Here is a 23,526-nt window from a genome sequence, read left to right as displayed (position 1 = left end):
AGAAATTATTAAGTTATTAAAACTAATTTGTATAAAAATGTGTTGAAACAATCCTCTAAGTTAAACAGAAATTTTTGGGGGAAAAATTACAGGGGGCTAATATTTCTCCCTTCAACTGTATACTGCATGTGGTTATTTTTGACAGTAGCTAATGTTACTGTATGTCTGAGTGTTTCCCTGTGTTTATTTTTGTTAAGTTTTATTTTTAAACTGCAAATCAATGGAAAGACTGCATTTGGTTCCCTGCCATTATTTATTTCCTTGCACACAACCACTAGGTAAAACAATTGTACAGTTGAAGACAAAATGATTATCCCTCCTGTGAAATGTTCATTCTTTTCTCAAATATTTCCCAAGTACTGTTTAACAGAGCAAAGACATTTTCACAGCATATAATATAATTCACAACCTATAATAGTATTTTTCTTCCTGAGAAAGACAAAATTTCTTTTAGTTTGGTTATGATAAAAGTATTTACTTTAAAAATATTTTCAGATGAAGTCAGAATTATTAGCCCCCCTATGATTTTTTTTCTTTTTTAAATATTTCTCAAACTATGTTTAACAGAGCAAGAAAATCTTCACGGTATGTCTGATATACTTTTTTTTTTTTTCTTTTGAAGAAAGTCTTATGTTTTATTTTGGCTAGAATAAAAACAGTTTATAGTTGTTGTTTTTTTTTTTTTTTTTTTTTTTTTTTAACATTAAAGTAAAAATATTAGCCCCTTTAAGCTATATTTTTTGATAGTCAACAAAACAGACCATTGTTAAACAATGATTTGCCTAATTACTATAACCTGGTCAACCTAATTAGCCTAGTTAAGCCTTTAAATGTCACTTTAAGCTGTATAGAAGTGTCTTGAAAAATATCTAGTCAAATATTATTTACTGTCATCATGGCAAAGATAAAAATAAATCAGTTATTAGAAATGAGTTATTGAAACTAATATGATTAGAAATGTGTTGAATAAGTCTTCTCTCTGTTAAACAGAAATTGAAAAAAAATAAACAGGGGGGTAATAATACAGGGGAGCTAATAATTCAGAGGGGCTAATAATTATGACTTTTTCTGAATATATATTAAGATATTATATTATTACTGTACCTCCATTAAGAACCTTCTTTGTTTTGCTTTGTTTGTTTTTGATTGGCAAGGCAACGTAAGTTTATTTATATAACACATTTCATATATAATAGTAATTCAAAATGCTTTACATAAACAGGAATAAAAAAAACAAGTATAAAAAATAAAAACAAAGAATAAAATGATTAAAAACAGATTAAAATGAGTTCAAACAGGTTTTAAAAGAATGAAAAAGAACTCACTCAACTCAACTCACTTTATTTCTAAAGCCCATTCACAAACCACAATGATTACCAGAGTGCTGTACATAAGTGCAGTTTATGTATAAACAAATTTCGAGAGGATCACATGCTTATGATTGCTAGTGGCTGGATCCGCATTATCCAATTCACTACGCTCCAATCAGATGACTCCTAAACTACTATAAATACCCTGGGTTTCATTCCACTGCTATCTTAGTTTTGAAGAGTCCCCCCTTCCACCCCTACTCCTCCTCCTTAGATGGGTGACACGGTGGCCCAGTGCGGAGCACTGTTGCCTCACAGCAAGAATGTCTCTGGTTCCAGGCTTTACCAAACCAGCAGACATTTCTGTGTGGAGTTTGCACTTCTCCCCGTGCTCACGTGGGTTTCCCCTGGGTTCCCCAGTTTCCTCCCACCGCCTAAAAACATGCAATTAAGTTAATTGAATAATCTAAATTGGCACCATAGATATGCTTCTAGTATATAGTTATCTTCAAGAGCAATCACTTACTGTTCATTGGTTACTACAGCAGGGGAGTTCTCGAGATCTACCTGAGCTCAAACTCCCCTACCCGCCTTGCAACGGGAGGGAGCCCTGGGCTCGAGGATCTCATGAGCTCAGGGCGCTCTCCCGGGACAGCATGCCAAACAAGCTTTAATAATTAATCCTCAGCTAAGTGTGAACTCTTGAAAACACATAAAACGCATGTAAATATACATAAAACCAAAATACATAAACTCACATCCAATGATTAAAAGTTAAAAAAAAATAAGTGTGTTTTCAGTGACCTCTGAAAAGATTTAAACATTTCAGCTGCTCTTAAAGAGAGTGGAAGATCGTTCCAAAGTCTCGGAGCTGCTACCGTTAAAGCTCTGTCACCTCGACTTGATTTTCAGCGTGATCTAGGAACTTGCAAATAGAGACAATCCATAGAGCGAAGAGATCTCACAGGTTGGTGCATAATAATTAGCTCAGAAATATACTCAGGGGCCAGGCCATGGAGGGATTTATAAACATACAACAGAACTTTGTACTGAATTCTAAACTGGTTTGGCAGCCAGTGTAGAGAAACAAGTACAGGTGTAATGTGTTCTCGTTTTTTTTGTGCCTGTTAGGAGCCAAGCAGTTGCCTTCTGGACTAGCTGCAGTCGCGAGAGAGGCCTAACTCACACCCAGATACAATGCGTTGCAATAGTCTAGACAAGAAGAGATAAATGCATGAACAACCTTCTTCAAATCACTGAAAGAGAGGACAGACTTCAGCTTGGCAATATATCTAAATAGAAAAAAACTATTTTTGACAACCGCATTAATTCGCCGATCAAATTTTAGCTCAGAGACAAAGATGACACCAAGACTCTTTACAGAGGAATGTATTTTCCCAAGAAGCAATGTCAGATTGCCATTAGAATCCGAAACTTTTTGACCAAAAACAATGAATTCGCACTTGTCTTTATTCAGTTGGAGAAAGTTATTTGCTAACCAACACTTCACATCAGCCAAACAATTAAACAAAGCCTGAAGGGAGGATTGATCCCTAGATTTTATAGGGAAGTAGATTTGAGAGTCATCAGCATATAGATGGTAATTTATGCCATGCTTTATAAAAAAAAAAGAAAGACATTAAAGTGTGATCTGTTGGACGTAGCACAGTGCTCATTCAGTAAAGGCACAGCTAAACTGATGTGTTTTTAGCCTTGATTTGAATGTACCTAATGTTGGAGCACATCTGATCATTTCTAGAAGCTGATTCCAGCAACAGAGGAGGACATATAGCAGAAAGCAAATTCATCATGCTTTGACTGAACAATATGAGTGTAAATGCATTGAGGTCCTAGGCCAGTAATTTATAGACAAGTAATAATACTTTAAAATATATTCTGAATGTAACTGGGGGCAGTGTAAAGACCTGAAGACAGGTGGGATGAGCTCTGATTTTCTGATTTTGGTCAAAATAATGGCAGCAGCTTTCTGGATAAGCTGCAACTGTCTGACTTTTTGGAGAGACCAGTAAGGAGTCCATTACAGTAATCCACCCTGCTGCTGATAAAAGAATGAAGTTCTCACTGAAAACAAAGCATCTAAGTCTTGCTATGCTTATGAGATAGCAGTATGCTGATTTAATTACTGCTTTGACATGACTATACTGAAACTTGACAATAAAATAACACCAACACTCTTTACCTATATTTTTTTGTTGTTGTTTGACCCCTAAATCCAAGGTACGCATTCACCTTGAGAGCCTCATCTGTTTTTCCCAAATGCAATGATTTGCCTAATTAACTTAACTTGCCACCTAATTAACCTAATAAAAGCATGACTAAGTAGAACACTAATACCTTGCAAAACAATATTACTGACAGTTTAACTGTTTATTCACAATGAAACAGCTCCAGATGAACATTTAGTCATTTTGGTAGGCATATGCCTTATTTTTATATCCCAATGTTGACAGGTATGCACCCAGCCTGCTCACCTTGGTCTCCCAGAATTTTAGAGACAAATGTTGGCAAGTATGGTTATTCAACCTTTTTTTTTTTTTTTTTATGAGTAAAAAAAAATCTCTCTGCTAAATATCAGCTTGGAAAATATTTGACAATTTATTTTATTTCGTCTTCAGCTGTATACGTGGGGTGGAAAGTGCTTATCTTGAGGACTAGTTATTTAGCATCGTGGTGGGTTTCAAGGAGGACTGAACTGTGGTAACAGTTGGCAGATCAATATCTGTTCATTTCAAAGAGCGTGCATTGATTTCAGGCTCATCCTGATATGGCAGGACAGAGGCATCAGAGTCTGAAAGATGTGCGAGCCGCTGTGTGTCCCTCATGTGAAAGCAGCTTAACTGTGTGTCAGCAGCATCAGCATTCTCACACTCACTTCCACTTTCACTAGCAAATGTCAAACACTGGCAGAGACGCCCAGCATTAGTTCTGAATACTAAAGACAGGACACATTTATGGAAGCTCATTTCTGACACATAAGGGAGGAAAAACAAGCTTTGATAAATAGTGATTGTGACATAAAAGCTGAAATCATGAGATATTAATATATTTGTAACCATGGACCACAACATGCTTGTGGGTTTATTTTAGCAATAGGCAAAAGTAAATTGTATGGGTCAAAATGTCAGATTTTTTATTTATGATTTTGGTATAATAAGATCATGTTCCGTGAAAATATACTAGCAAATGTCCTATCATAAATATTTCAACAGAAAAAAAGTGATAAGCATTGCTAATAACTTAATCTGGCCAGCTTTAAAAGGTGTTTTTCTCAATATTACTGTACTGTATATTAAACTCTCAGATTCCAAATTTTTTATTGTCTCACAACCAAATATTTTTATCTCAGCAAAATATCCATGTTACGTACTACAAATCCCATCATGTACTTCACTCACACACCTGACCCAGATCTCCCATGATTGCACAGCTGAAGTTGTTTAGGGCTAAATACACAGGCTATTTATACACCTCTCAAACACACACACGCACACACAGCTGAGTCTTGTTTTCTGTAAGCATTTCAAAGTGTTGATTCTTGTCTAGCCTTCTTGTGTTTTGCTTATTGTTTGTCCTATTCGCCGCCTGCACTTGTCTCATTTTGAGCACGCTCATTGGATTGTCTATCTATGCTCTAGTTTGTAACAATTTTGACCATTGCATGCCTGACTACTCTTAAACTGCACATAGATCCTCACCTCTGTTGTCCTTGACGTTTATGTTGTAATATACAAATATACATTATACATGTACTTTAATCGAAAACTTAATTATTCAGATTTTACATATTACAGAGGGGGAAATTGGTAATCAACAAGGCAACAGCTTTCATTTTACTCATATAAATAAAATAAATATAGTGGTATAATAACTGTACAAAATAAAACTGAATATTTTATAAATATTATAAAAAAATAACTTAAAAAGCTATAAATATGGTGAACATTGTATTATATAAAATGTTTACTATACAAATTTATAGCTTTTCGGTTGTTTAAATAATTCATAAAGAAATATTTTCTTTCATTTTATTATTTATTAAATGATGCCATCATTTACTTCATGTGGTTTCAAATCAAAGTTTCTTTCTTCTGCTGAACACACAGAAAAAAAACAAAAAAAAAAAACTGAAATAACACTTGTTGCTGGGACACATTGACCTCCATAGCAGAAAAAAAAAAAAATACCATGAAAGTCAATGGGTCTCATCAACCAGCATTCAAAAGAAGAAAGAAACGACTAAGAATAAATCCCAACGGCCATTTTTGGATGACATATCACTCTACATGTTTTCACAAATAAAACTTGGTAACAAAAAAAAAAATGTAAAAAACAAAAATACAAAAGACATTCCAGTTTTTACACATCAGATTTCCAGCATCAGAAAACAAAGCCCAATAAAATCATACCCCGATGTGTAAAATAATCAAACAGCTCTGAGTGGCTCACAACATCAGTCCAGCTCAGCTCATGGTCATCTCCCTCTCATGCTGATAATGAGACGGCCGGCCATCCCTCAGTCCCATCTACAAGCCACAGCGGCGGCTGATGGAGCCAGTTATTTTGGCCCAGATCTGGTCGCAGCACTCAGCCACTGCCCTCCTGCGGGCCGGGAGGAATGAGGAGAGGTTTGCTGCCATAGCAATGTCCATTATGGTCCCAGTAGGAGAAGGTGTGAGAGACAGCCTGAATCAAACATCGCGTTTCACACCCTCCCCTGGGCGGTTGCACATTTAGTACCTGCTTGTAACCAAGGCAACCGGGGCAAGGGCGAACAAAGTTCATGGAGATGCGTTGTTTGTGGATGTTTGTGGAGGTAAACAGCACATATCTGCACTTAGATAAGGCTCCTTGTTGGCTTCACTGCTGCTCGCTGATTGATTTTTTTGAAGAGAGACTCACACAGTGGACTCAGGATTCCCTTAATCAGGTTCATCAGTAAAATCACTGCGCTTCAATCTAGACACAAGATTTCTGATCACTAGGCTTTTATGTTTGATTTCTGGGCAGCAGCAATGTCCCTTTCAAGGAAAGTCTGTTCACTTTAAGGCCATATTTGCAACACCTCAGGCAGTTTATACAAGACCAAAGCCTTTTCTAAAGGAACGGTGGAATCATGTTGAAAACTGTCAATTACATGACATATTTCAAATCAACAACAAAATCTGAAGTGACCTGTCTAATTACTTGTATTTCTTAAGGTTTAATTATATTTCAAACACATAATTTGCAGTCTGCTCCAGCTACTGCACATGTGAAAATATTGGCATGACACTAATCTCTTTTATAGCCGTTTCAATGGTAAGCAGACGTGGTTATAGGCACTGGCATAACAGAGACAAAACCTGAGTAATGACGACAAAAAAGACGACAAAGACGATTGATGATTGGCTATTAGTGATGGGAAGTTCGGATCATTTTACTGACTCGGATCTTTGAGTCTTGTTCATCGAGATGAATGAATCTTTTTTCGAGTCATTTCGTTCAATTGGTGCAATTTGCCAAAATATTATTAAAATGTTCCGAATTGCTTCCAAACGCATCTAAAACGAGCTAAAAGGTTGATCACATGACAAATAAGTCATAAATAGAATACTATTAGAAGGAGAAAATAATAATTCAATGTTCACCTGCTCTTTTATCTATGAAGGTATTTTTGTCTCTTTGCTCAACTCACCTCATGTCTTCAATTGTCAGTGGTTTGTTCAGGTTACACTGACAGTCACATATAATTTTAACCAATGTACACAGTCTGAGTCGATATGAGCCATGATAATTAGTCACCTTTCAAGTCTTCTGGTTCTTAAGTCGTTCGTTCATTACATGACAGAATGACTCAAACCCGAGGACTCAAGAGTTGAACGGATCAATAATAATTTTTCCGGCTCTAAACGCATTTGATTGGCCTGTGAGGAACGAACGACTTAAACTCGATAGAGGACTCAAGAGATAAACGGATCAATTTTTTTTTACGGCTCTAAACGCATATGTTTGGCTTCTACCTTTCAGCGATGAACAACTCAAAAGACTTGAAATGAACAACACCACCTGCACAAATGTGCGCACGCGCGAATGAACGAATCACTTCCTGAGAGGACTCGTAGTTCCCAAGTCATATCATTCAAAATGAAACGAATCGGTCATAAACGACCCATTACTATTGGTTATTTCGACCTGGAAGGTGGGACTTCTTTTATTGTTGGAGGCATACAATAGACCAGGGATTCCCAAACTTTTCAGACTATAAAAAAAATCATATCAACTTGTGTAAAATGGACATACGATGCCACATTTAAAGTGTTATCTATTATTGTAACTAATTAGAAAGTGCTTGTTTTCTGCTGAAAAGGTAAAAGAAAGAAATTAAGGAGGCTTTTAATTTTAAGGTCATTTAAGTTCAGATACGTATAATATTAATTCATTCATTTTCTTGTCGGCTTAGTCCCTTTATTAATCCGGGGTCGCCACAGCGGAATGAACCACCAACTTATCCAGCAAGTTTTTACGCAGCGGATGCCCTTTCAGCCGCAACCCATCTCTGGGAAAATACATATAACATGTTTGTCTAAAATACTGTGTGGCAGCACAGTGGTGCCATGGGTAGCACAATCGCTTCACAGCAAGAAGGTCGTTGGTTTGAGCCCCGGTTGGGTCAGTTGGCAATTCTGTGGAGTTTGCATGTTCTCCGCTCTGCAGATCTCTCACATGCCCCCATACTCAAATGTAATCCCAAACCATGATTTTTCCTTCACCAAACTTGACTTATTTCTATGAGATTCTTGGGTTCTGTGGGTTTTAATAGGGCTTCTGCAGCATTTGTGATGATTAGGATGCAGTTCAACAGATGATTCATCAGAAAAATCTACCTTCTGACACTTTTCCTAATGATCAACTAGAAGTTTTTATTTGTTGCTCTTACAACTGGGACGACAAGACTTTTGTCAAGTAGCATATGGTTTCAGGGAACTAATTTCACTGAATGTAACAGTGTTGTGACAAATAAAGACACATCATTGTCATCATCATGTAATGTAATTTGCATGTCCCAGAACAGTCCCAGAATTGGGAGAGTTCTCCCACATTATCCAAGATGTAAGCATCTGCATTCAAGTTTGCAAATGATTTTCTTATTTCATTGAAATGCAAAACCACAGAAAAAGAAAAAACGTCTCTCATGGGGTCTTTGAAGGAGTGATCTACCTGCTGCAGGCAAAGGAGACGAATGGCAGGGATATTCAAGATGAAGCAGAAATGGAAAACAGACAAAATCAAAAAATGTTTCAGGCTGGTTTTTGGTAAAGAACTGCTGAAACACACATAGATATTTCAAAGTCTTTAGTAGCAAGTACGGGAAACCCAAACCCAGAGTAGATCAGTCCAATATATCAACATAAATGAAAGCAAATAGTGAGGAACTTCCTTTACTTACAATGATGAACTAAAAGGATAGCAAAATAGCCAGAGTGTGAATTACAGTATACAATGACTACCGGGGGTTGCTAGTTCTAGTTTGTGTTTTATATTAGCAATATCACACTTGTAGACTTACAGTGATATGGCTGTTTATCAGCATTGGTGGGAGGTGTGTGTTGATTTGAGGCCACAGGCAGGCCCGGATTGGCTAATCGAAAGGACTGGGAGTATTCTCGGTAGGCTAGTCCATTTTTTTTGGTCACGAGGGCTGGTGTCCCTAGCTTTCTGCACTCTGAGCTGTCACTCTTTTTTCATTCATTTATTTATTTGACCATAGCCTCACTCTTTTTTCATTATTTTACCGCAAATCCACTCTTTTTCTTTATTTACTGGCAGCCCCACGAGCAGAATGCAGCCTGCAGGTTAATAATGTCCAATTACTGTAAGATATCTACGTAGTCCGTTTCTTTTCAAATGTTGACTTTTAACCTTCACTCAGAGATACATAAACAAATTAAAATAAAGTAAACAAAATATAACCTCAAATTTGATGAATGCGTAAAAGAGAACTGTGCCTCCACTGTCTTCTAAAGAATGCACTGCCGTCAAATTTGATAGACAGATATCTTGAAGAGCCCGCACACAATTTTTAACACGCTACATATCCTCAATGCCAAATGCACAGAATATCCATCTGAACAACGCATATGAATATTCTAAATTCTCAAATGCAAACGATTCAAAACAAAAATATTCAAAACTGAAATGCATCATATAACATTACTTATTAAATCCAAACAAATAGGCTCCTACAACATACATTCAGATATTGCAGAAAAGGACATTGTGATGTTTTAAAGAATAGTGTTGAGTGTAGAGATTTAGCTACCCTTTAAATGTTCTTATATTTGACAAATACTTGAAGTTATAAAGCAGCTGTTTCCTTGAAAAAGACATGAGAGTGTCAATAGAAAATTCAATACATTTAAAATGTAATATTAGCTTAATATGTTTTTGTATTCATTTGATATTTTTTCAGTTCAAGGTTTAGATATTTATGACCTCTAACTCTTACAGAAAATAGATTCTGATACTGTTAAACATTACATTGTGTTAACTGTTGAAATAAATCTTCACTGTGAAGGAATGAATTGGAAATGACGTTATTTTAATATAGTCAGTCATGAAGTGAAGTGGGCCGGTCTCAGGCTTGAAACTCTAGGGCTGAAAAGGAATTCCACTGCGGCCCTGGCCACAGGCCAATTGCCTTATTTCCCCACCACCAGTTTGATGTACAGCCATATCACACTGCTAAAAGTGTGATATTGCATTTGAACAACATTTTGATGACATATTTGTGTATGTAAAAAAGAAAGTTAAACACGGAGAGTCTAAAAATCTGTTTTGTATGAGGAACTACTTTTCTCCGCCATTCATTTACATTTGCATCTGACGTAAGAAGAGCAGAAACTGTTGCCAGTTTACAAACATCACTTTCGAGCTAGTATTTGAATGATTCTCCAGCGTAATGTCTAAAGTGATGGCAAAACAGGTGATTTTGGTGACATTTTAATATTATAAGGCAGAATGGCATGAAATGCCATCAGATTTCCCAGTATTTCTCTGTTGCTGTCAGCATAATAAATAAACCTAAAAAGCAAAAAGCAAAGCAAACACCAGTGGATTACTGTGGTATAAATACACTATTACAAAATACAAGAGAGAGAGAGAGAGAGAGAGATTGACTTAGAATGTCACTTAACTGTTTTATAATGATTTGATCAGCTGTAGTTTAAAAATACGAAAAGAGAAAACAGAGTTTTTCTCTTGTAAGGACTTATTATGCAGTCTCAGTCACCATCTTGTGGCAGTCAACTATGCTCTGCATGCTGATGGCCGCCGACGCGATGAATCTCAGAGATTATAAATATTTTGATATAGGCACTATCCTTATAAATAAACAGCATAGTTGCAAACTAACTACATTCTTGCCTTTAAAAGCCTAAAAAGTACAATATGTTGCCCAACAGCTGCAATATGTCAAACTATAACGAGCTGTCCACTCTTCTGCTTGTCTCTCTGTGTGAGCGGAGTAATACACCACAAGGGTGAAGAGGCTGTACGAGTGCTATTATTGCAGAATGTCACACTGCTATCAGCCAATCAGATTCAAGAGCCAAGTCATACATTACATTCAATTACATATAACTTTTTAAACTTATTTAAGTTTAAATTGACAAATGATGAGTCTATTCTGACCAGCAGTAACCTCTAAATGACTATTTCATCAGGTGTGTGAATCTCAAATATCACCTAATTTTATGCAGAACAAATGGTGACAAGGTTAGGGTTAGGATTCATGCAAAATAAATGAATGACCACGATGAATGCCCCTTATTTTACTGTTATGTGTGAGAAAAGGTGTACAAAAAATTTAACCTATATTTAAGACACACACACACACACACACACACACACACACACACACACACACACACACACACACACACACACACACACACACACACACACACACACACACATATTTCAGTGTACTAGATCTGCCGGTTTTAGATAGCTGAGTGAATATTTTCTCCTATAGTTTTTATAGGATAGCTTGGCATGATCATGCATTTACAATGGTATTTGTTATTATTTAGGACAACAAAAAAAAAAGCAAACTGATTCAATCTGAAGATAACCAATGATGGTGGTAATACAAAAAAAAAAAAAAACAGGACAGACAGATGATGGCAATCATTTTAATGCTTTAAAAGCAATCAAGGGGGAAAAAAGTCCTGCTTGAAACGGCTAGATTGAACAAAACAAAAACATACAAGTTCAAAAAGAACTAAACTGAGTAAGATACATTTTTTTTGTTTTGTCTATTCAACAAATGTAATTTCGCTACTTCAGCACATTTACTGTAGATCGTATGTGTTTTAGGTCTTTGTATAATTTAGTTTGTAGTATTCAGTTTATTATATTTGTTTTATCTGGTGGAATGAATTTCATTTTATCACTTGAACCTCAGAAGGATCAGTGCCAGTCATAAACAGCAAATTTATTGATGATTTGAAACACTATTAAATTCAATTAAAATCCATGTTTATTTCTATAGCATTTTTACAATGTAGATTGTGTCAAAGCAGCTTCACATAGAAGTTCTAGTATATTAAAACTGTGTCAGTCCAGTTTTAACTGACACTACAGTTTATCAGCCAAAGTATAATAGTATCTCTTACTATTAATAATGTATCTCTTACTCGCACATCAGTTACCCTAAACATGAGTTTTATTTCTAGCAAATTTGACTACGTTCTTGAATCATTAAACATTTGCATTTTTCTATGCAGTGCACATTTCGGCAGATAAAAGTGTGTTCAAAATGCAAAAATATAAATGTAAAAACCCGAAGAGGGTTGTTAAAAATCTGGTATATGAATAAGTTCCCCGATTATATCTTTTTTTAAAAGGTTCCTAAATCCTGTTAAGCGTATGTAAAGCTTCATGCTAAAGGTCAAAAGCTCTTTCTTTTTCACATTATGTACATTTCATCTCACCTCTCAAAGAGACTGAAAGTATTCCTTGTTATAAACTTGTTTTGTGTAAACCCCTTGCTGGGTCCCCTTCCAACCTGCTCGACTCTGACTGGTCAGATGTCCCACCCTGTTTTGTCACTTGAATATCACAAATAAAAATATGTATTACACAAACAAAAGAGATTTTTTTTTCTGTTTGATCAAACTACTTGTTAAAATTGGATGAAACAATAGAATTTAAAGATTTTTGTTGGTGTGTGGAACTATTTAATCTACTTAAAGGGCACCTAGGTTACCCCTTTTTTCAGATTTAATATGAATCTTTTGTGTCTACAGAATGTGTCTTTAATGTTTCAGCTCAAAACACCAATCAGATTTCACCATTCATTCATTAATTTTCTTGTCAGCTTAGTCCCTTTATTAATCCCGGGTCGCCGCAGCGAAATGAACCGCCAACTTATCCAGCAAGTGTTTTATGCAGTGGATGCCCTTCCAGCTGCAGCCCATCTATGGGAAACATACACACACATTCACACACTCATACACTACGACCAACTTAGCCTACCCAATTCACCTGTACCGCATGTCTTTGGACTGTGGGGGAAACCGGAGCACCCGGAGGAAACCCACGCGAAGGCAGGGAGAACATGCAAACTCCACACAAAAACACCAACTGAGCCGAGATTGGAACCAGCGACCCAGCAACCTTCTTGCTGTGAGACGACAGCACTACCTACTGCGCCACTGCCTCACCTTTATTATGCCTTTTATAAGATTTTAGTTTATACCTTTTAGCATCAGGTAGCGGTTTTGTTGTACTGCGCCTTTAAGGCTAGTCCTCCCCGCCCACAGATTAGCGTGCCTTAATCTCCTCCCTCGGCTGCCTCAAACAACAGACAGGCATGAAGGAAGCTGATCTCACCCAACAAAATTACTTTTGTTAACTTAATGGATTTGTGTTCGGACAACATGTATGAATTGGGTGTACCCTATAGGAATTTAGAGGCTTTATAACAGCCAGTGGGGAAGATTCAGTAAAACCCCTTCTCTCTGCAAGTCTCTGCTCTGACTGGTCAAATGTTCTGTTGTGTTTGGTGACTCTTTGGGTGAACGATCTCTTTAATTAACACCCAAATCTAATGATGAAAGAGCAAGCTGATTAATTCCGTGTATTACATTTAGATCTGAGAATGTTGCATCAATTTTTTCTTTAATATACTCAGAAAGATATTCAATCACTCACACATTACTGCTAAGCTTATAAATTAAGGATTTTTAGGGGGTGGGGTGCATATAATTTGTAATATTTCAAGTATGGTGAATGTGGGTATTTTAGGGTCAAAGCAAATGCATTTTTAGGCAGCCACTAAAGAGAAGAAGCTGATATTATGCAAAAAAAAAGTGTATATAAATCAATTACAGATGTAAATCCGCTGTACAAATGAAACTGGAGTGGTTCATGACTCCTTTCAACAGGTTAAAGTTCTTTCTTTTCATTGAGCGCTTAAATTGTTTACAGACATTTTAAATCCACAAACATCTGCATGAACTTAACAGTGATATAAAAAAAAGAAAAAAAAAACATACTACAAAAAATACATTAATTTACAGATTTTATATTTTGTTATTAACAGTTGTTTTTCGTTTATTTATAGTTATGAATTGCATAATGGAACCTTGAACACTGCTCTGACGACTGTTGATGCTTGAAAATTGAACAACAAACAACAAAGTGACATTTGTTGACATTTTAGTAATGTAAAACATTTTGTTGCACATTCAAAAAAAAAAAATTGATCTAGATATATGTAGAAGTTCAATACCAGTTTTTTGAACCATTAAAAAAAAAAAAAATCACTGCAGGCAATATATCAAATTCAAATTATTTAAGAAAGTTTTCAACATTAAAAGTTGTTGGGGGAAAGTTCAAATACTTAACCATAAGTGCACTTCATATCCCTAAAAAAAAAGTTTATATATATATATATATATATATATATATATATATATATATATATATATATATATATATATATATATATATATATATATATATATATATATATATATATATATATATATATATATATATATATATATATATAAATATAAATATATATATATATATATATAAATATAAATATATATATATAAATATATATATATATATAAATATAAATATATATATAAATATATATATATATATAAATATAAATATATATATGTATATATATATATATATATATATATATATATATATATATATATATATATATATATATATATATATATATATATATATATAACTTTTTTTTTATATATATATATATATATATATATATATATATATATATATATATATATATATATATATATATATATATATATATATATATATATATATATATATATTATTCTTATTATTATTATTATTATTATTATTTAGCTTTAAAGCTTCAGGCAAAACTAACTTGTGTGGATGATTAAAGTATCCCACTAATTTTTTCGGAGTAATCATTCAGGATACACTCATGGTCCTAAATAAAAAATAACCACAGGATTTTTTATTTATAAATTGTTTTTATGTGTAAACCAGTATCTTTGTTTTGTATTCTAGTTCTAAATAATCTGCAGCATAGCATAACTAGTAAGGATACATTTGTCAGAGTGTTCAACTGCCTGTATTGGTGTCTAATTGGAGGCAGGAAGCAGCATAACAGGACACGAAAAAAATGCGTTCCTCTCCGTTTTCGCTGCCAACCGAAACCTGCAGTTATTTACTGTCGGCTGTTCTGAGTGTTGTTTTTTCCACTCCATTGAAACAGAAGACATTTCATGTTCCTTTTTTCCATAAATTTTAATTTCAAAATGGGCTTCCTGTGTTTTCAACAACCAAGAAAATGTCATTTTAATGCACGTCGAAGTCAAAATCAGACCGGAGGTCTTCTGATAGTCACCCTCCCATGTCAGAGCACAATGGCGAAAAACATGCCTCAAGTTCCTCAAGCATGGAGAAACAGTAATAGCCATCCGAAGATGTATGACCATAAAGGGCATTCTGCTGTGAAATTGCATGCTTTTCTTTCTTTCTTTCTTTTTTTTTTTTTAAGGAATTGTTCATGCAAATATGACAAGAAATTCTGTAAAGGGCTATTAGCGTTGGCATGGCAACGGCATTTGTAAACCAAGGGCCGTAGAGCCATTAGCACACTCTCAAGATTATGACATCACTCTCTCTCCAGTGCTGAATGAACAAATTCACAGAACTCTGAAAGAGAGACTCAATTTTCTGGCATCTTCACTGAGCTCTGCCCAGAAGTAAAGCTGCGTCCTTAGAGGTTAGTTGGAATCGGGTATGTTTTTCTATGGTGTTTCCCACCGAGTCCGTGTGCGTGAGTAGAGACACACAGAGAGAAAGGGGCTGGAGGATAAAAGAATGGTTTTACATAATTAAGCAGATAGTAGCGATTACAGCAGCTTAGCTGCAGAGCACTGAACTCCGCACACTTGGGCTCATTATGAAGTCAAATACTCTAAACTGTCACTGATGGTTTAATTACAGCTCTGCAACAGAACAATCGCTTCCAACCTGTCTGCAAAATCTGCAAACCTGCCCAAAAATGGTCTGGATCAGCCCGGAAAGAAGGCGAATTTCTCACTTTTCCTGTATTTTTTTTTTTTACCCCTAGAGATAAGGCGAGAGTAATTAAACCGTCATTATGATGCTTTTCTCCTGCTGGCTGACAGTGTGGTCGCCTGACAGAGGAATTCCTCTGCTCTCAGCTGTTCTGCACACTCCAGGTGGAATGGGGCACTTAAGGATGTTGCATAATCTAGATGCAAATAAAGACAGAGGGGTAAACTGTGACACATTTTACTGAAGGCAAACTAAATGGCCGAGATAGCAAAATCTCTCCAGCCCTCCTCTGGCATAACCTGGCAGTTGAATTCATGCTAAAACATTGCGTACGAACAAAGCTGTAAATGTGCATACGCAGTAAAAAATAAAAATAAATAAATATTCAGCCAATACATCCAAATTAACGTGAAACTGAGCGCAACATGTACAAGCACAAATAACCCTCCCTGCCTTCTCCCCCATATAAATATGGTAATGACTCTACTTTGGCAAAACCAAACAAAAAAGCAATGGCAAAAGCAAGCAAAAAGAGAAACTTCACAGATTGTGAATTGGAGGTGCTCTTATTGGAGGTAGACCGGAGAAAAGCTTTTTTGCAAGAACTTATGTTATTTGCAAGTTTGTTCTCTGGATTTAATAAAAAAAGGGAAAAAATAGAGTGGGAGAGTTTAGCAGTTAAGTCAGTGGGGTCTAAACATCACACTGTGAGTGACTTAAAAAAGAAATGATCCGATGTAAAGGTGCAGGTTAAGAGGAGAACAGCGGTGCACCATCAAAGTGTGGACCGAAGAGGCTGGGAAACAAAGGATGTTGAACTAACACCCTTTGAGGAGACAATAGAGGCTGACACTTTACTGTCTGGAGTATTATCCGCAAATTCATCTTCTGACAGCACATTTAGAGCAATATACGTGCTCTTAATCACTCCGATTACATTGGGAAAACCGGCAATCGCTGCAAATTGCGCTTTAATGTTTGGCTGGTCAACTGCATGGTATGAAAACCTTTATATACCTGCTAGACATGCGGATGATCCCGTCTCATACAACTGCCATTCCACGGCTCAAAGATACTTTGTAGTGTGCAATTTGACATAATTGCCTCTAGGAGTCGTCAATGGAAATATAACAAACACACAATAAATTCACGTGCGCCAGACATGAAGTTGGCGTGGACCAAAGCACATTCTCACGTTAATTTCATCGTTAATAAATGCAAACGAGAGCATGAAATTTGCCGTACGCAAAGTTTTTGTGCATACGCAACGCTGATACATGAGGCCCCAGGGTGCTTAAGCCCAAAACTGGCACAATCACTGAAAACAGACACATGCATTCAGATCCGGCACACTTCCAGTTAAAATAACATATGTTTTTATGTGGCTCAAGTCTGGTGCAGACATTTTCAGATCTACTGTAGCTGGGATCCAGCTTGATCCTTGAGCCAGATCTGGCGCATGGAATCTCCAATAGTATCTGACTGCAGTCCTGCATATGCAAGCTAAGACACGCATTCTCAGACATGCATTCTCAGACTCAGTGTAGCTTATGACATCCCTGTGAGTTAGGGGTGGGGTTAGGTGTGCACATTAAAAGCATTGCATGCAGCTTAGCTTGCAGCTGCACCTGGGGCATCATGTACGAAGACTTGCGTGGAAATCATACTACAACATTGCGTACGCACAAAGCTGTAAATGTGCGTACGCAGAAAAAAATTCAGATTTATGCGTACACCGAATCTCATGCATATTCTTTTTTACATCCGAATGAACGTGAAACTGAGCGCAACATGCACGAGCGCAAAACCCCTCCCTGCCTCCTCCCCCATATGAATATGCTAATGACTCTTCTTTGGCAAAACCAAACTAAAAAGCAATGGCAAAAGCAAGCAAAAAGAGAAACTTTGAACAGAAAGTGAATTGGAGGTGCTGCTTTAGACCGGAGAAAAACGGTGTTATTTGCAAGTTTGTCCTCAGGAATTAACAACAAAAGAAGAAAAATGGAGTGGGAGAGTTTAGCTGATGCGGTTAACACAGTTGGGTCTGAACATCGCATTGAGTGAATTACAAAAGAAATAGTGTGATTTATAGGTGTAAAATTTTGTAGTACTCTTAACAGTCTCAGTGGCGCAGCTCTTAAAACGCATGTCAACATGTTTTGACACGTTTGAGCATGAACTCGGTTCGAATCCAGCGTCTGATGAAGTCATTCTTCTTTTTTCCCCCCACTACATATCAGATTTTGCCTACTATTTATCACGAGAAAGACAAGTAGGAATCATTAATAAGTTAATAAGTCAGTAGATCGCTCCCATTACATTAGGGAAACCGGCGACCGCTGCAAATTGCGCTTTAATGTTTGGCTGGTCAACTGTATGGTATGGAAACCTTATATACCTGCTAGATGAACCTGTCTCGTACAGCTACCATTGCACGGCTCAAAGACACTTTGTAGAGAGCAATTTAACACAACTGCCTCTAGGAGTCGCCAATGGAAATAAAACAGACACGCACAAAAAATGTGCGTACGCCAGCCATAAAGCTGGCGTGGAGCTGCGCACATTCCCACATTCAGTTCATCGTTAGTAAATCCAAATGTGAGCGATTCTGAGCGTGAAACCTGGCGTACACAAAGTTTTTGTGCGTACACAGCATTGATACATGAGGCCCCTGGTCTGCACACTGCATGAAAAGCCTAATTTTTGACAGTTTACGGTCCTGTAAATTGCTGTCGAAGTTTCAGTGATTCAGCTGTTCACAGCAGTTTTCAGAGAACACCGAAAATGGCTGAGAACTGTCGATAATTGATGCGAAATTGGCTGAATAGTTGACACCTCCATGTTTCTCCTCCCCTCTTCTAAGTGAACCCTTTATATGTAACTGACCCGTCTGTGAATATTTAACACAATCTCACGGCAATTTGTAATTTTTGATTTAGTTGCTCATTCATATAAAATCGTACAATCTTATTCATACAATTTGGTACAATTTGCTAATCCTCCTTTTTAAGATCGTACATTTTTGACCACCGAACTCATACGAATCAGACACTAAACGTAAAATACTCGAGTTTCCTATTGAGATAAGACTGGGAAATTTGATGGATCTGCGTAGCAATGTCTCCATTCAAAGATGCGAAATAACTTTATGTGCAAAACTGGAATATTCCATAAGTGCAAATAAAGCAACGTTATCATCCAAAGAGTCAAAGAGAATGAAATCATCAATTCCTAATAAACAGGTATCAAATATCAAAAAATAAAACGGAGTTCGCTGCGATAGGAGAAGCTGTGTCAATATTTTATTTATTTAATAAATGACCTGAGCCTCAGAAGACAATGCCGACATGTAATGAGTGTGTGGTGGCATTTGAAGGCATGACACATGGTGCCCAGATGCTCTAACAGTTCTAGACGTAATCGATAATATAATAACACTAATACTGAAATGATTACGGTGTTTTGTAATGACCAAAACAACATTTCAGATAGTTTACAATGTGCTCAGCCTGTTGATTTGTCTATTTGCACACATTTTTATCAACACATTATCTCTTATAACAATTTCACAAGACTTTTTTAAAGTGCACACTGGAATGTGTTCAGCAAAAGTGTTTCCATTGTAGTTTATGCACATCTTTTCTTATCTAATAAAAAGTTCATCCCACTTAGTAATGCGCATACGTTTTTTAATGCACATTTTCAAAATTGATGTGCATCTTGGCATTTCTATCAACTGTTTTTTTTTTTCTGCACATATCCAAAATCCAAATCCACAAAAAAATAGGTGGATGGAAACATAGCTAGTGTGTGAAAGTGCCTTGTTTATATTAGACTGACAACATAGCAGTTCAATTGGAGTTCATTTTCACAATTAATTTGTGATTAGATATCATAACAGTACAGAAAATGGAAAATTATATGACTCAAACAATGATATCCAATTCATATTTATTGGCACTTAACTATGTAGAGAAAAGAAAAACATAATACAGTATAAATCCAAGTGTACGTTCACATGTGTGCTATTTTTAAAATACTAGCCATGTGAATAATTTTACCATAGACAAAATCACAAACAACTAAACCTACACATAATAAAATTTGTAGTCACTGGCTTATAAACAGGGGTAAGATCATCAGATGTGTACACCTAATAAGTTGTAACACATACACAAACATTACCAATATGCCATTAAAAGGTTTTTAAGTCTGCTTAACCCTGTAAACATCCTGATAACTGCGTCTAATCATCAAACATCTTTAAACACAAGCAAAATATTTAACTTTAGAACAGCTTTGAGTGAATCCTCCTTTGCGGTGAGGATTTGGAACGCGCTTAATCAAACATCTGACTCCAATCACAATCTAAACACCTTTTTTTGGTCAACTGAGCTATCGTGGCTTGTCTTTGACAGTATGAACTTGGACCAAATGTAATCACAACTACTACACCAAGAGTGGACTTGTCTCAGCAAAAAATAACTCAGATTATAGCTGGGTACAAACAACCACACCGAGAGCAGACCTGCTGTGTGCACAACAGCTTTCAGTCGTGACTGGCACATAGAGAAAAATGCATCAGTCAGGCAGAAAAGTTTTGTAGTACAGCTTTTACCGATGCCAAGACTGAGCTGAAAATCCTTCAATTTAGCCAAAAATGAGCCAAAAGTGCTTGCTTTCTGGGTTTAGGTAAAATTTTGTTTATGCTTTGTTTTGATGTTCTGTTGTTGTAGTGTAATTAAACAAATAAGTATTGAGAAATTAAATAACAGCATGTACACATTGTAGCTCTGGGGTTGCATGTGGTTATGCAAAACTCACTGTGATTATTAAAAGTGTTGCGGATAGTTTTTTTTTTTTTTTTTTAAGCAATTAAGTTTTATTCATGTTTTGTTTTTGCAATTTCTATTTTCCCTTCACGGACTATGTCTGATAATGACACTAAATATGTCTAATAATGCCACCATATTTATATCTGATGATGTCTGATAATACCACAAAGTATCTGATAATGCCACTGTATTTGTCTGATATATTCTAATAATGCCTCCCTATTTATGTATTTATGTCTGATAATGCCACCGAATATGTATGCTAATGCCACTGTATTCGTCTGATAATGTCTAATAATGCCACCATATTTATGTCTGATAATGCCACTGTATTTATGCCACCGTTTTTATGTAAATAAAGCCACCATATTGATGTCAGATAATATCTGATAATGCCACCGTATTTTGTTTTTTCAATTGCCATTTTCCCTTTTTGAAATCTGTCAGATAATGCCCACCATATTTATGTCTGATAATGCCTAATGATGCCATAGTATTTGTGTCAGACAATGTCTGATAATGCCACAAAATGTGTGATAATGCCTGCATATTTTGTTTTTGCAATTTTTGTTTTCTCTTCTTGAAATATGTCAGATAATGGCACTGTATTTATGTCTGATAATGCCACCATATTATGTCAAATAATGTCTGATAATGTCACTAAATATGTCTAATAATGCCACCAAATTTATATATGACAATGTCTGACAATGCCAAAAAGTATATTGGTAACGGCACTGTATTTGTCTGAAATTGCCACCAAATATGTTTGATAATGCCACTGTATTTATGTCTGATAATATCTGATGACACCAAATAAGTTGGATAGTCACCATATTAATTTCTGATAATGTCACTGATTATGTCTGCTAATGCCACCAAAAATTGTCTGATATATTCTGATGATGCCACCATATTTATGTAATGTAATGTAACATTAAATTAAATTACATATTAATGTCTTATAATGCCATCGAATGTCTGATAATGCCACCGAATATGTATGCTAATGCCACTGTATTTGTCTGACAATTCCACCATATTTATGTCTGATAAAGCCACCATATTTATGTCAGATAATGTCTGATAATGCCACCGAATATATCTGATAGTACCACCATATTTTGTTTTTGCAATCTCCATTTTCCCTTCTTGAAAGATGTCAGACAATGCCACCATATTTATGTCTGATAATACCATGGTATCAATGTCTGATAATGCCACCCTGTTTTTTTTTCTTCTTTAAATATGTCAGATAATACCAATGTCAGATAATGTCTGATAATGCCACCAGATTTGTCCGATAATGCCACAGTATTTATGTCTGATAATGCTACCATATTTTTTCAGATAATGCCTGATAATGCCACCATATTTTGTATTTGCATTGTCTATTTTTCTCTTTTCGCAATATGTCTGATAATACTACCATATTTATGTGAGAAATATATTTATTTCTATTTTCAAATGTTTTATTTGTCCATGTTAACTGAAAGTTGTAACGAACTTTTATTTTAGTATGATTGATATTTTCCCTCTCAAAAAGACTTAAAACTCTGCAGCAGATTTTAAAGCTTCAGTAATTTTGCTATAATTTCCAATTTGTTATTTTTTTTCTTGAAATACATGTAAAGTGTTTTTTTTTTTTTTTTTACTTGATACATGTTTTTTTCTAAATTCAAATTGACTTTCTTTTAACACACTTTGGATAAACTTGTGTTAAGTTGTTGTGTTAAGCCTGTGCTCAATAAATGAAATTAGCCTTGACTTACTTGTTTTTTGCTGTGGTCAGATTTCATTCAATCCTGCATGCTGCTCCACCACCATTCTTCATATTTGGGATATAATGTACTATGCAGGTCATGAATAACTGCTGATTTACTCTGGACGTGGAACAGTAGTTGGAACAGACCACAGAATCTCCACATGTTAAAAGTTCTTTGGTGGTATTCTTTGCCAGTTTTGCCAGATTTCCATGTATTTTCACTGAGGAGAGGGTTAAACTTGACAACTAGCTATAAATCCCAGATCAGTGGAGTGTTAAATAAATGTTTGCCCATCTGAAAGTTTTCTGCCTCTGCATGAAGCCAAAACAGAGTGACCATCAATTTCTTAGTAAGCACTCACTTGATTCTGATTGGTTGAGCTGTTGTAAATTACTCCACACAATACACCTGTGATCTCATTACATCATTACTGCAGTGCCTCGGCATCTGTTTGTTGCTGTGTTGCATGAATCATGCATTGCAACAAGATTACTTCAATTCTAAAAGTTCCATTGGAAAATATACTCAGTAAAGCCTTTGAATTTTAGTTTATCTAAAGCTAAGTGTACATTTATTTTGCTCCAGACCAAATGAGCCAACAGAACCAAACCCAACCCTTAAGCACTTTAAGTTTCATCAGAACATGAGATAATCCAGTCAATGTGTTCCTTCATATAAAAAAATGTGGAGTAGCAGAGAAAAGAGAAAAGATCAAGAGATGTTTCAAAATAAAATTATACTATTTTCGAGTAGTTGCTTGCTGTTTGTTTTTTAACTTACCTGATGTGTTTATTTGGGGTTCAAAGTAATAATAATAATAATAATAATGTATTTTATTTAAAGGCGCCTTTCGTGACACTTAAGGTCACCGTACGGGACAGCTAGAACAATCAGTTCAAATAAAAACACAATAAAAGTCAATAGAATACAATACAAACTTTAAAAGAAGTCGGGTTAAAGTGAATAAGCTGTTCTAAACAGATGTGTTTTAAGTTTGGATTTAAA

General features: G+C 35.7%; 1 protein-coding gene across 1 annotated transcript in view; it reads right to left on the bottom strand.

Moving 5' to 3' along the window:
* The window catches only part of olfm2a (olfactomedin 2a), a 246,246-nt gene extending 223,408 nt beyond the window's left edge, over positions 1 to 22,838 (bottom strand). Inside the window, 1 exon segment of the mRNA NM_212717.1 lies at positions 22,528 to 22,838. Within this exon segment, the coding sequence (NP_997882.1) occupies positions 22,528 to 22,554 (27 nt within the window). The 5' untranslated portion in view covers positions 22,555 to 22,838.
* Positions 22,839 to 23,526: the final 688 nt, after the last annotated feature.

This window comes from Danio rerio, chromosome 3, assembly GCF_052040795.2.
Source record: "Danio rerio strain M-AB ecotype USA chromosome 3, GRCz13ab, whole genome shotgun sequence".
Classification (NCBI taxonomy): domain Eukaryota; kingdom Metazoa; phylum Chordata; class Actinopteri; order Cypriniformes; family Danionidae; genus Danio; species Danio rerio.
The sequence above is the reverse complement of the archived record's forward strand: the minus strand, read 5'-3'. Positions and strand labels throughout refer to the sequence as shown.